The sequence below is a fragment of the Stomoxys calcitrans genome, chromosome 5 (assembly GCF_963082655.1).
Source record: "Stomoxys calcitrans chromosome 5, idStoCalc2.1, whole genome shotgun sequence".
In the NCBI taxonomy this organism is placed as follows: domain Eukaryota; kingdom Metazoa; phylum Arthropoda; class Insecta; order Diptera; family Muscidae; genus Stomoxys; species Stomoxys calcitrans.
In genome coordinates this window covers 158444250-158458143 of record NC_081556.1, presented here as the reverse complement: position 1 = coordinate 158458143, position 13894 = coordinate 158444250, and the positions used below count along the sequence as shown (strand labels likewise).

Genomic DNA, 13894 nt, shown 5'->3' with positions numbered 1-13894 from the left:
ATTGATTTTTAAAACAAAATGTTAAAGATATTTTTCTTACGGAAAAATTTTAATGACTTGTTTTCCAAAGACAAAATTTTAATGAAATTTTTTATATTAATGACACTTTTGTCGGTTTATATGGGAGCTATATCTAAATCTAAACCGATATGCCCTATTTGCAATCCCAATTGACCTATAATAATAGGAAGTATCTGTGCAAAATTTCAAGCGGCTGTCTTTAAGCGTTCGACCGCTATCGTGATTTTGACAGACGGTTGGACGGACGGACATGGCTAGATCGACACAGAACGTTGAGACGATTAAAAATGTATATAATTTATGGGGTCATAGACGAATGTTTCAAGGTGATACAAACCGAATGACTAGATTAGTATATCCCCATTTTATGGTGGTGGGTTTAAAAAGATATTGACAAAAGCTTTATAGGATGAAGCCAAACACAAGTATTTTATCATCATAAAAAATAAACACAAATACAACATATTGACTTGCATTATGATTTTCGGATATTTCCATTATGCATGTAAATCACTGTATTCGGAATCAATTTTTTTCAATGTGGCAACTCAAATATCACCGATTGTTTATATTCTCTCTCCTATTCTTGTTCTCCTCTCTCGTAGGGGTTACCTCTTTCGCATATCTCAAAGATACACATTCATTTTGCTGTCATTATCATATAGCCATGAGTAGGCACTTGGGAGCAGCTATCGCACACATATGGATACACATGGGCGCAAATATCGGCTCTCTGTTTGTGCAACGGAATACAACGAACACTACAAATAAAACAAACACCAAACAAGTATGGACGGGCTAAAGTCGGGCAAAGCCGACCATTTGATACCTTACACCACTTTACATTACAAATTACATGTTGTGCAAGTCATAGAATAAATAGATGTATAAAATGCAGAGATCAGTTGATAATTTCGTTTGCAAAGACCGTGAAAGGGAAAATCGAAATTCACCAGATTAGTTAATAGATCACCCAAATAAAAAAGGGAGATTCAACAATCTAAATCTCAACCATTTGAAACAAAATCGGCACCCATAGTAAAAGTCATAAAAACGACATTGAGCAACATTTTGAGAAAATCTGTTAAGAAATACGCTGAAAAAGTTTCTCAACATTAAAATCGGGTGACCTATATGTACATATATATGGGAGCTAAATGTATAACGATTGCTGTGAAACTCAACTGCCGGGAGTCATAAGGGAATTATTTGTGCCAAAACTCATGAGAGATTAAGATTTTTGCAATATTATTCCATATCGGACACACATATATGGGAGCTATATTCAAATCTGATCCGATTTTGACAAAGATCCTCATTTTTTGTAATAGCTGTAGAAGAAAGCGAATTGGAAAATTTTGAGAAGATCAGTTGAAAAATGAGCTGCCAAAGGCTTTCCAAGTGAAAATCGGGCGTCACATTTGTATATAGAAGCTATATCTAAATCTGAAGCCATATCTATAAAATTCAACAGCAACGTTGAGAACCATAAGAAAAACTTCGTGTAAAGTTGAAAATCGGTTGACAAATGACGATATTAGAGCAATATTAGTTTAAATCGGACGAACATATATATCGGAGCAACATTAAAATCTGAACCGATTTCAATAGGCTTCGTCTCTAGGCTAAAAAAGAAGTCTGTGCAAAATTTCAAGATGATCGAAAAAAATTGCTACCTGCACACACAAATTAACATGGACAGAGACGGGGACATATATAACTCGAATCAGAAACTGATTCTGAGTCCATCGGTAAACTTATTAATGTGTCTATCGCTCCCCCTTTTGTATGTTACAAACAAATTCACCAAGTTATAATACCCTGCGCCACAGTTGTAGTGTAGGGTATAAACATGTTTCTAACCATCGGAGGAGATACGCTCTGGCGGTGCGATCTCATCGCAACTCATTCCATCAGTTGGAGTAAAAACGTTGCGCGAACATGAAGTACGGAACGCATGTGTTTTGTTTATTTCTATAATAAAATCACAAATGCTCTTAGGCACACGAACCAAGTCAATTGAATTTTAAGAAAAGAAAATAACAATAATAACACAACAACAAAAATAAAAAAAAAATCAACAATTGAGAAGTGAAGTGCATATTATTTTCATTATAAAAGACCCCCCTTAAATGATAGAATAAAAGAAATTCCAAGCTACAACAGCATACAAATAAAAAAAAAGAAAGGAAAAAAAGCTAAGGAAACGACGCTTTGGAATGTGTTGTGTGTGGTGTTTTCTGAAGTGAGCAGCAGTATTCAAAGCGATTGATCTGTTACATGGTTGGTTGACGGCTCCAGACGGGAAGTAAGTGCATAAACGAAGCCTAAATTAAACCCCCACCCCAAGCACCTTCAGTGATGCAAATCCCAGGGAGTGGAAAAGGGGAGCTTCGTTTACGCAATACGACCCAAATGACAACAACGATAGCAACAGCAGCAACAACAAGCGTTTGTTCTATTCTTAAAGTGAGCCAAGTTCATATGATTTGTTGTTTGCCCAAACTCTGGGTGAGCGAGTGTGTGTGTGTGTGTGTGTATGTGTAGAGGTAAAGCAACGGCGACGGTGGTTGTGTATTCAGTGTGTTAGTGATGTGTTGGTGGGGTTTGTTGTTTTGGATCGTCATTTGTGCGGGGCATCTGTGCGTTACAGAGTATGCCTATGCCTCCTCTCCACCATTCCTCCCCATCCCCCACGGCGCAATCAAAACAAGTGGCATGCTGATGTTTGAATAGGTTGTAAGACAATGAAATCATTTTCAACTAAAATTGTAAATGTTGTTTAATTGAATTCTGAGTTCTCATATTCCTCATATCTGTCGCGACTGATTACAAATGTACAACTACAACAATGTGAACGAACACAACAACTTATCGTCCCATGCCATTACATAGTGACTACCGAAAGTAACCGAGTAGGTATGTAGTTGAAGAGTTGTAGTTGGGTTTGGGCGTAAGGTAAAACAACTCTTTTTTTTCGCTGAGAAGGCTAAAAGCATTCAATACATGTTTTTGTTGTTGTCATTTGTGTGTAAGTGGATCCTCCTCAGTGGTAATATTGCAGCAGTGTTGCCACAGGAGAATATATTCGACCACAGTGTAGTTTTAAAATCAATGTTTTACAAATTTATTTTTGACCCATACCAATTTTAGACTATTATGGAACTTGCTAAAAGAACTAAATGTTTTTCTATATCTTTCAAGCCTTATAATATAGGGGTCAAATCAAGTGTGCGCATTTGCCCTATACTATATCTCACACTTAATTGTCATAGATCCCTTTATCATGATTGAAATATATTAATAAGAGTACCTATAAGTGCTGTAAAACTTGTGCATGCCTGTTCCTGATTACAATACATATGTATTTGGCCAATCCGTAATCATAAAATCATTGCCGTAAATGTACTTTTAATTACTCAGTTTATTCATAATTTTATTATTATTTTTTTATTTATTTAATATTTCCTCAATTTTTGAACATTTTAAATTTCTGCTGTAATGTTTTAATAATTTTATTATAATTTATTTTTTTATGTTATTTGATTTTATTTCCCTTACGTCCCTTCATTGCCCTTAAATATTTATAATATTTAAGGGCAACGAAGGAACGTACACCTTTTGATTGTTACTCCAAACGGTTTTAGTTTAAAAATCTTAAATCTAACTGACCAAATTTGGTAGAGAAACTCCAAACCGGTAACGCTTTATTTGAGCTTACAACAACAATGACTCTCTTCTCTCACGCTCTGCAGCACTCACCTCTTCGATGGAGGTGCATGGCAATTTTTTCGCACACAAATTGCAAATACTTGATTGTAAAGGTGGGGCGGTGTGTGAAGACAAGTTGGTAACTCTGAGTGGATTTGATTGAAATTAATTTTCGTATTCGGTTCGTGTGCCAACGATTCCGTCTGTCCATTTTTATCTGTTTTGTTTTGTTTTCACTGTTTTTTTTCTGTTCTGTTTTGTTTCTTTTTTGTTTAATTGTCTGCCAAAGTTTTGCATGAGTAACTCGCTTTCTGAGAATTAGGGTCGTTCATAGCTGTCCGTTTTCGCATATCGCATTCGTTAGTAACGCTGCTGAGTCTTAACACAATAAGAAAATTTAATTTCCTTCTGTTTCTTGTATTGCCACATCGTAAAGTTAAACGCAATAAACCGTAGATGGAAATTATTTCAATATGGACTCTTTAGACCAAAATAAACAAAACAAGTTAATAACATATTTGAGAATATAAGGATAAGGGTTGCCATGATGTTATGACATGATGTGTTATTGAGTTAATTCAAATAATTAAGATTTTCCTTCAACTCAAAGGATATAGCTCATCATTGATTGATAGAGGTTTAACAAATGAAATGTTCAGAGAAATTTGTTAGTAACACCATAAAAATGTTTGTTGTTACACCAGAAACTCTGATGAAAATGGAATAGCAGTTATTTTCTGTTCAAACAGTTGGTAGAGTTGAAAAGGCCACAGTAGCGCAGAGGTGGGCATGTTCGCTTATGACGCTGAAGGCCTGCGTTCGAATCCTGGCGAGAACATCCGAAAATTTTTCAGCAGTGATTAATGTCCACTAACGCTGGTGTCATTTGCGAGGTACTATAACATGCATAGAAGCCATGTAAAAAGTTCTCCCCAAGGAGGTGTCGCACTGCGGTACGCCTATGACGCTGAAGGCCTGCGTTCGAATCCTGGTGAGAACATCCTATAATTTTTCAGCAGTGGTTGATGCCCATTAATGCTGGTGTCATTTTTGAGGTACTATAACATGCATAGAAGCCATGTAAAAAGTTCTCCCCAAGGAGGTACCGCCATTAAAAGGAGGTTTCTCATCACTGAGCTTAAACTTGAATAGGACATAACTCATTGATATGTAAGAAGTTTGCTCCAGTTCCTTAATGAATTGTCATGGGCAAGCTTTAAGTCAATCTGCTATCCATAATTATAACCACAGCCATAAAACTACACACCAAAAATGGCAGCACTGGTTGATAATTGGGTCCAAACGTCTTCTTCGAAAATGAAGAGTGTTCTATTTACTCTGTCATTTCATCACGCGAAAAACTCACAAACGAACCACGTCCGAAAATCGTTGAAATTTAAAATTCGTGCTTTGTGACAATTTTCTATCGTTTTCTACGAACTTTTTATAGTCGTCATAACCAATGAGGCTCATTTCTGGTTAAATGGATGAAATACGCATTTTTGGAAACGTTTTAGTGAGCTAGAAAATTTTAATTTGAAAACCATAGACAGTGTTTGCAGATATGTTTATTGTTTTGCTCATTGCCCAATAAAGAGTTTAGAATACCTCCATACAAAGCTAACTAACTTTACTCAACAACTTTTTAATTTGTGATCTAGTCGCATACATAAGTGCCATTTCTATCTTTACAACATTTACAACTATCTGTTGGTATCGTTATTAGCGTATTTTAAGGGTTTTTCATATTTCATTATCAATAGTTGACAACAAGCAGAACAGTCCCAATGATATTTCTTTAAACAATAGCTGGTAAATTAAAAATTGTCTTTGCTTTTTATACCATCCACCATAGGATGGGGGTATACTATTTTCGTCATTCTGTTTATAACTCGTCGAAATATTCCTTTGAGACCCCGTTCTTGATCGTCATGTCATTTTAAGTCGATCTAGCCTTGTGCATTCTTCTGGTCGTCCATCCGACTGTCTGTCGAAAGCACGCTAACTTTCGAAGGAGTAAAGCTAGCCGCTTGAAATTTTGCACAAATACTTTTTATTTATGTAGGTCGGTTGGGATTGTAAATGGGCTATATCGGTCGATGTTTTGATACAGCTGCCATATGAATCGATCTGGATCTTGATTTCTTGAGCCACTAGAGGGCGCAATTCTTATCCGATTTGGCTGAAATTTTGCATGAGGTGTTTTGTTATGACTTTCAACAACTGTGCTAAGTATGTTTTAAATCAGTCCATAATCTTATATAGCTGCCATTTAAACCGATCTTGAATCTTGACTTCTTGAGCCACAAGAGGGCGCAATTCTCATCCCATTTGGCTGAAATTTTGCAAAATGTGTTTCGTTATTACTTCCAATAACTGTGTCAAATATGGTTTTAGTTGGTCCATAACATGATATAGCTGCCATATAAACCGATCTGGGATCTTGACTTCTTGAGCGTCTAGAGGTCGCAATTATTATCCAATTTGGCTGAAATTCTGTACAACGACTTTTCTCATAACCTTCAACATACGTGTCAAATATGGCCCGACTCGGTCTATAGCCTGATACAGGTCCCATATACACTAATCTCCCTAATTTACTTCTTGAGCCCCTAAAGGGCGCAATTTTTATTCGAATTGGTTGAAATTTTACACAACGACTTCTACTATGGTCTCCAACATTCAGTTCAATTACAATAGCTCCAATATCATAGCAATTGGCTATGATAACCTCTGCGCCACCGTAGTGCAGAGGTTAGCATGTCCGCCTATGACGCTGAACGCCTGGGTTAAAATCCTGGCGAGACCATCAGAAAAAATTTTTCACCGGTGGTTTCCCCTCCTAATACTGGCAACACCTTCAAAGAGTTGTCGCACTGCGGCACGCCGTTCGGACTCGGCTATAAAAGGAGGTACCTTATCATTGAGCTTAAACTTGTGTGGGACTGCACTCATTGATATGTGAGAATTTTGCCCCTGTTCCCTAGTGGAATGTTCATGGGCAAAATTTGCAATTTACATCATAGCAATTCTTTACTTTTATCATATGTTTGCCTAAAAAGAGATGCCGGGAAAAGAACTCGACAAATGTGATCCATGGTGGAGGGTATATAAGAATCGGCCTGGCCGAACTTAACACGCTTTTACTTGTTCTTCTTGTGATTTAAATTGTAAAGAAAAACCCTTAATATAGTTTGTGAGATGTCCTAAAATATTACGCTATCAAAATCCAGTGATGACATTTTCATGGCTAATATTTCTATAATTATCCACCTAAGTTTTTTGACACCCACAGCAGAGTGTTTATTATTGGATAATTATCCACAACACTGCAGTCGTACTCTTAATGGCAATGGAATGTCTGGCTCTCATCAAGAGACGAATGGGCTTTTAATGAAGGTCTCTGTTACAGGGGAAGGCCAATGTCGTGTCATCTTTTGGCCCTCTTGGCAAAGACAACAGACAACAGTCCGTGTTTGTCTAGTCTTTGAAGAAAAAGGTTTGTTTGCAGCTCTTGTTGTTATTGCGGCAAAGACAACTTCGATAAGATATAAAAAATAAAAACATTATAGAGTGCAAATTGTTCCAATATTACATGCAGACACACATTGCTGCGTACATAACGTACAAAGGCCCATAGGTACATAGGTACCAGTTTTGTATCTTATCGCCAAGAAATTTGACCAATTGATAAGTTTCAGTGAATGAGAATTGAGCTGGTGCGAGCAGATACTTTAGTTAGTCATTGGCATTCTCAACCACAGCCACGAAATTGTCCCAACCACGACAAACGTCCAACGCCAGCACTTAATATATCAGCAACGAGATCGGGTACCGCCTTTATCGATGACTGGATATACACACGTTAATGAAAAACCACGTTACTCGCTCGCCCTGGGGGCAAGACGTAGAGCACAATATCGTATGTATTTATTTTTCTGCTTCAGAGCTGTGATCGTTTCGCCGCAGATAACCACCAAAGAAAGCAAAGAATGATTCCTAAAGAATATTTTTACATCCCCAGTTTAGCCCAGTCAAAGCGAACGCAACGCGCAACGAGGGACACCACCAGAACAGTGAATAATAGCGCAGATAAATTAGTAAATAAATAAGAAAATAAATAAAATAAATGCATGATTTAAGTGGCAGTTTGTGAGCAGTGAGCAAGCAAGCGAGTGAGTGAGTGAGTGATCCAGCCAGCCAGCCAATATTGGATAACGCTTTCCTCGCTCGGTGTGAAAACAAAGACCTATCGCTAGTTTCAATCCATCCATCCACCCAACTATCCAACCATCAATCGAAGCAAGACAGTTTCTTTGTGCTGTTTGAAGCAGTGTCCCACAAGCGGGCAGGAATATCAACAGCCACTAAGTAAATGAGCAAGGGAGTGAGTGAGTGAGTGAATGTTTATGTCAAAAGATAAATAAAGTGGATATCAGTGATTAGTGTTTCAAGAAATAAAATATTCCACGAGCATAAAAGCCAGCAATAATTATGTTAAATATTTACATTTGTTTGGCAACAACTCAAACTCCAACTACAACAACCACCACAAAACAATTACAACTAAAATCCCTATAAGCTGAGCAAAGTCTTTTGCACCTCTAGGATCCATAATTTCAAGACAAACAGACAAAAGCAATATATACCCATCCATCAGCAGCCATTGAACCTTTTAACATGGATCTAGAATCCGATGATTTCGAGCCCTGGGAAGATTTCTTTGGTAAGTTTTATGCATGTTAAGGCCGGTACTATGTTCGTTTAAAAGACATGTTTTCGCGATTACTTTTTTGAAGCACTGCAAAATATTAATCTTAACGTAATAATTTTATTAAAATGTTATGAGAAGTCATATCCTGTTGAAGGTAATCAGCAAGTTTTTTTTTTTTGCTTCCAAATCTATTATCTGAAAACAGTAATCGCGAAAACGTATTGATTTTCAACGCAATAAGCGAGCATAGTAGCTGCCTTTATGTTTTACCCGTAACTTTCATTGTCTATCAGCTTTGCCGATTGGCTTATGATAAATTGTATTTTACTCACACAATACTGTCACTCTATAGTAGATGGCGCTTCAGTTGGCGCTTTTAGTCCAAATTGAATTGTGTTAGAACCCAGGGCAAAACTGCGCTTTATAGAGCGCAAATACAAAAAAAAACTCCTTTTTTTTCTTTTTTTGCATATCTATCGTAATCTACACTTTCATTTGATACCTATTTGCCTATGTTACCTGGGTTAAAAATTCTCAAGACCCCGGATCCAATTTTTAGACATGTTTTTGCATATTCGTAATCTACTCGACAATATCTTTCATTTGATACCTATAATGCCTAGGTTGAACCACTTCCCCCCAAGGAGGGGTTTTTGGCCCCTAGGGAGGCCCAGGAGCCTTTGCCCCAAAAACGGACTTCAGATTCGTGTTCCTGGGGTCAAAATTAGAAGAAGTCCAAAAAATTAAAAAATCGGGGGTGCGCCCAATGAAGTACAGTTTTCCCAAACCCAGAATTAGGGTTCAAGCCCACATTTATAGCTTTATTTGACAGATTTCCTATATAGCACACTAGCTGGACAGGGCCCGCTCCGCTGCGCCTTCTTTTACTCTCTAATATATATTTAGGGTGGGGACACCACGCCGTGAATGTGGATATCGTGCTACTGTAGCCTATGTCCGCCTATGACGCTGAACGCCAGTGTTCAAATCCTGGCGAAACTTCGGACAAAATTTAAAGTGGTGGTTATCTCCTCTTAATGCTGGTGATATTTGCGAGGTACCATACTATGCATGGTCATGTAAAAATTTCTCCCCAAAGAGGCGTCGCACTGCTGCACACCGTACGGACTCGAATCGGCTTAAAAAAAGGCCCCTTATCCTTTATAAACTCAACTTGAATCGGAAAGCACTCATTGATGTATGAAAAATTTTTACTCTACTCCCAAATGCCTTTCTTTTGAGCCCCATATTACTGTATTGGTAAATAATTCGGGTTTAGGGGGTATTTCGGGGGTGGTTAATTGGCCATCAAAGTAAATATGAGATCCGTGCTCTACTTTCAGAAACATTTCGTATGAGTATGAGTATGAATGGCATGATCGGTAAATAAGTTGTGTTTGAAGGTGGGAGTGGACCCCAGTGTTTTTTGTCCCGAAAATGGATATAAATTTCCCAAAAATCTAAAAATGTCCATCCCAAATACATGGCTCTATATTGTCGTGATTGGTCTATATATCCATTTGGCGGGTTTTGGGCTGTCCCATGGCGCCCGTCCCCAACAATAGAAACCATGTTTTTAGTTTGGTGATTGTTAGAGTGCACAAAATTTCGAAGTAATCACATTACCAATCTCCGAGATCTGATATTTTTGAAATTAGGGTAATGAGAATTGCTTTTTGGAGGGTGTTTTGGGGCTGGAGAGGCCATCGGCACCTGAAAATAGATATCAAATTCGTTCTTTACTCCCGAATACCGTTGATTTGAGCTCCATATTATTGCTATAGTTTGAAATGAAGTTCAGTTTAAGGGCTGATACCGACCAAATTGGATACTAAATTCGTTTTCTACTCTCAAATTCCTTTCATTTGTTCCCATATTGCCATAATGGTTCAGTTAATCTATTTGACGCATTTTTAGGAGGAAAATAGCCACCTTGACTTGAACGCAAATTTTAATGTCATATATTTAAACTAATGTCGTATATTTAATCTATTCCCGATTTCATTTGAATCATATATAGCAATGGACGGCTGATATGCCCATTTGGGGGTTTTTTGGGGCGACCTCCCATTACTTGGACCTAATTTTTTATGCCATATTTGTAATCTACTGCCCGATACTTTTCATTTGAGTCTCATATTGATAGGAACGTGGAATATTTCTGTTTAGAGGAGTTTTTGGGTTGGAGCGGCTCGCTGGGAACTTAGACTCAAAATTTAATATGATATTCATTTTCTAGTCTCCAATACCTTTCATTTGATACCCATCAGTTCTCTTTTGGTTTTGGGTGGCGTTTTTGGTATATAAAAATTATATAACTTACGTTTCCTTTTTTGATTCTACGGTACAAACAATCAAACCGAGTCTCACATAGTCATGATGGGTCATATGTCCATTTGGGGAGTTTTTACGGGGTGAAGTGACCCCCTACACTTCAATCTGATTTTGTATGCCAGATTCGTAATCTACTTCTGAATACCTTTCATTTAAGCCCCATATTGATATGGACGACCAAGTTTTCTGTTTTTAGACATTTTGGGGTTAGGGCGACGGGTACTTGGACCCAATTTTGAATACCGTATTCGTACTCTACTCTTTAGTACCTTTCATTTGATATCCATATTGTCTTTATCGGTCCACTTGTGATTTTGGGTAGTATTTTTGGGGTAACGGGGAAGTTCCGCCCCCTTCCGTTATCAACAAATTATAAAGCATATTTCTTCTTCCTGACCATATTCATAATCTACTCCCGAATACCTTTCATTTGAGTCCCATATTGTCATGATAGTCAAATAGACCTATTTTAAGGGGTTTTGGAGCTGGAGTGGCCCCCAGAAACCTGGACCCAACTTTTATTATGAAATTCGTACTCTACTCTTAAATACCTTTCATTTGAATCTTATATTGTCCCGATCGGTCCACTTTTATTTTTGGGTAATACTTTGGGGTAAGGGGAGGGTCCGCCCCCTTCCGATATCAAAATATTATATAGCCTTTGTTTCCTTCCAGACCAACCTACACAATTTATGAAAATTTCAAGGTAATCGGTTCAGCCGTTTTTTCGATGTGTTACAAATGACAAAATATAGTTGGCAGAAATGTTTCTACATCTTTAGTTTTGGGATCTATAACCACTTTACCCGGTTAGTACCTATACAGGTCTGCCCGTCCGTTTGGCTTTGAAAATTAAGTCAACGAATATTTGCCTTTCCAGTTTTTAATTTTCCTTTCCTATCGAAGCTTCCTCGCAACTACCTTAAATATTTTTAAGACAACTATTCTTCCGTCTTATATACTACGCTTTAGACTGAAAAATTAAAATAAATAATATTTCTGTTCCAATTTATCTCCCCCGATACATTCGTATTCATATAATTTCAAGTTTGTTGTACAAATTCTAATCCTAGACTGTATTATATGTTTACCCATAATTAACATACTTTAACTTAATGAAAAAACACAAAAAAACCCATGCAAAGAAATCCTCAACCATGACTTGTTTCTAATGCAAATTAAATTTCAAATTAATTTTAGTCTTGGTGTACATATATCGCTCACTATGTTTGTGCAAATATCATACGAAGCCATCTAAGATAGAGTCTATTTTCGAAACTTTTTTTCAGCTTGAGGTTTTCAAAGGCGAAATATTTGTTTTAGAGGCACTTATATGAAACATAAGGTTTGTAACAATAAAAATGTTTGCAAGAAAAATTTTATACCCACCACCAAACGATGAGGATATATTCATTTTGTCATTCCATTTGCAGCACATCGAAATATCCATTTACGACCCTATAAAGTATATATATATATATTCTTGATCGTTGTAAAACCCTAAGTCGATCTAGCCATGTCCACCCGTCCCTCCGTCTTCCCAATTGTCTATTGAAAACACGCTACTGTCTTAAAAAATAGAGATATTAAGCTGAAACTTTGCAGAGATTCCGTTTTATACCCTCCTACCCCCATAGGATAGGGGTATACTAATTTCGTCATTCTGCTTGTAACACCTCGAAATATGCGTCTAAGACTCCATACAGAATATATGTAATATTCTTGATCGTCGCGACATTTGAAGTCAAACTAGCCATGTCTGTCCGTCCGTCTGTCTGTCGAAAGCACGCTAACTTTGATCTTCGATCTTGACTTCTTGAGCCTCTAGAGGGCGCAATTCTCGTCCGATTTGACTGAAATTTTGCACGTATATAAACCGATCTTAGGTCTTGACTTCTTGGGCTTTAAGAAGGCGAAATTCTTATCCGATTTGACTGAAATTTTGCACATAGTGTTTTGATATCTCTTCCAAAAATTGCGCTAAGTATGGTTGAAATCGGTCCATGTTTTGATATAGCTGCCATATAAACCGATCTTGGGTCTTGACTTCTTGAGCCTCTAGGGGTGCAATTCTTATCCGATTTTACTGAAATTTTGCATGAAGTGTTTCACTTCTTACATCTGTGCGAAGTATGGTTCAAATCGGTCCATAACCTGATATAGCTGCTATATAAACCGATCTTGGGTCTTGACTTCTTGAGCCTCTAGAGGGTGCAATTCTATTCAATTCGACTGAAATTTTGCACATAGTGTTGTGATAGCACTTCCAACAACTGTGCGAGGTATGGTTCAAATAGGTTCATAACCTGATATAGCTGCTATATAAACCGATCTGGGATCTTGACATCTTTTAGAAGGCGCATTTCCTTTCCGATTTGACTGTAATTTTGCACGTGGTGCTTTGGTATCACTTTCAACATTTATGCGAAGTATGGTCCAAATCGGTCCATACCCTAATATAACCATATAGACTGATCTGGGATCTTGAGTTCTTGAGTCTCTAGAGAGCGCAATTCTCATCCGATTTGGCAGAGATTTTATACAACGGCTTCTCCCATGTTCTTCAACATACGTGTGCAATATGGTCTGAATCGATCTATAGCTTTACACAGTTCCCATATAAACCGATCTCCCGATTTTGCTTCTTGAGCCCCGAATCGGACTATAACTTGATATAGCTCCATCTCCTCCTCCGTCCATATTCATTATTCTTTGTTTGCTTAAAAAGAGATACTTCGCAAAGAACTCGACAGATGCGATCCATATAAGATTCGTCCCGTCCGAACTTAGCACGCTCTTACTTGTTTAAGTTCGAAGCTATCTTGATATAGCCCCCCTATAAACCGATAAGACGATTTGAGATCTTAGGCCCATTAAAGCCACGTTTATTATCCTATTTCGCTGAAATTTAGGACAGTTAGTTGTGTTAGGCCCCACCACATCCCTGTGATTATGACCCAAATTGGTCCAGATTTGGATATATCTGCCATATCTCTCGATTTATAGTCTTGGGCTCATAGGCGTTCATTGTCCGTTTTCGCCGAAATTTGAGGTAGTGAGTTGTGTTAATCCCCTCGACATCCCTGTTCAATATAGGCTAGATCGGTCCAGATT

At 37.6% G+C, this 13894-nt stretch overlaps 1 protein-coding gene across 5 annotated transcripts in view; it reads left to right on the top strand.

Moving 5' to 3' along the window:
• Positions 1-1951: 1951 nt before the first annotated feature.
• Positions 1952-13894, top strand: part of LOC106095948 (uncharacterized) — a 66163-nt gene continuing 54220 nt past the window's right edge. The window contains exons 1-2 of one of the 5 annotated variants that reach the window (XM_013263408.2): positions 1952-2112; positions 7757-8458. In XM_013263408.2, coding sequence (XP_013118862.2) covers positions 8413-8458 — 46 coding nt within the window. In that variant the 5' untranslated portion in view covers positions 1952-2112; positions 7757-8412. Of the gene's footprint in view, positions 2305-2330; positions 2491-7165; positions 7655-7756; positions 8459-13894 lie in introns of those variants that run through there. The other 4 variants (XM_013263407.2, XM_013263405.2, XM_013263409.2 and 1 more) reach the window with 4 other exon arrangements.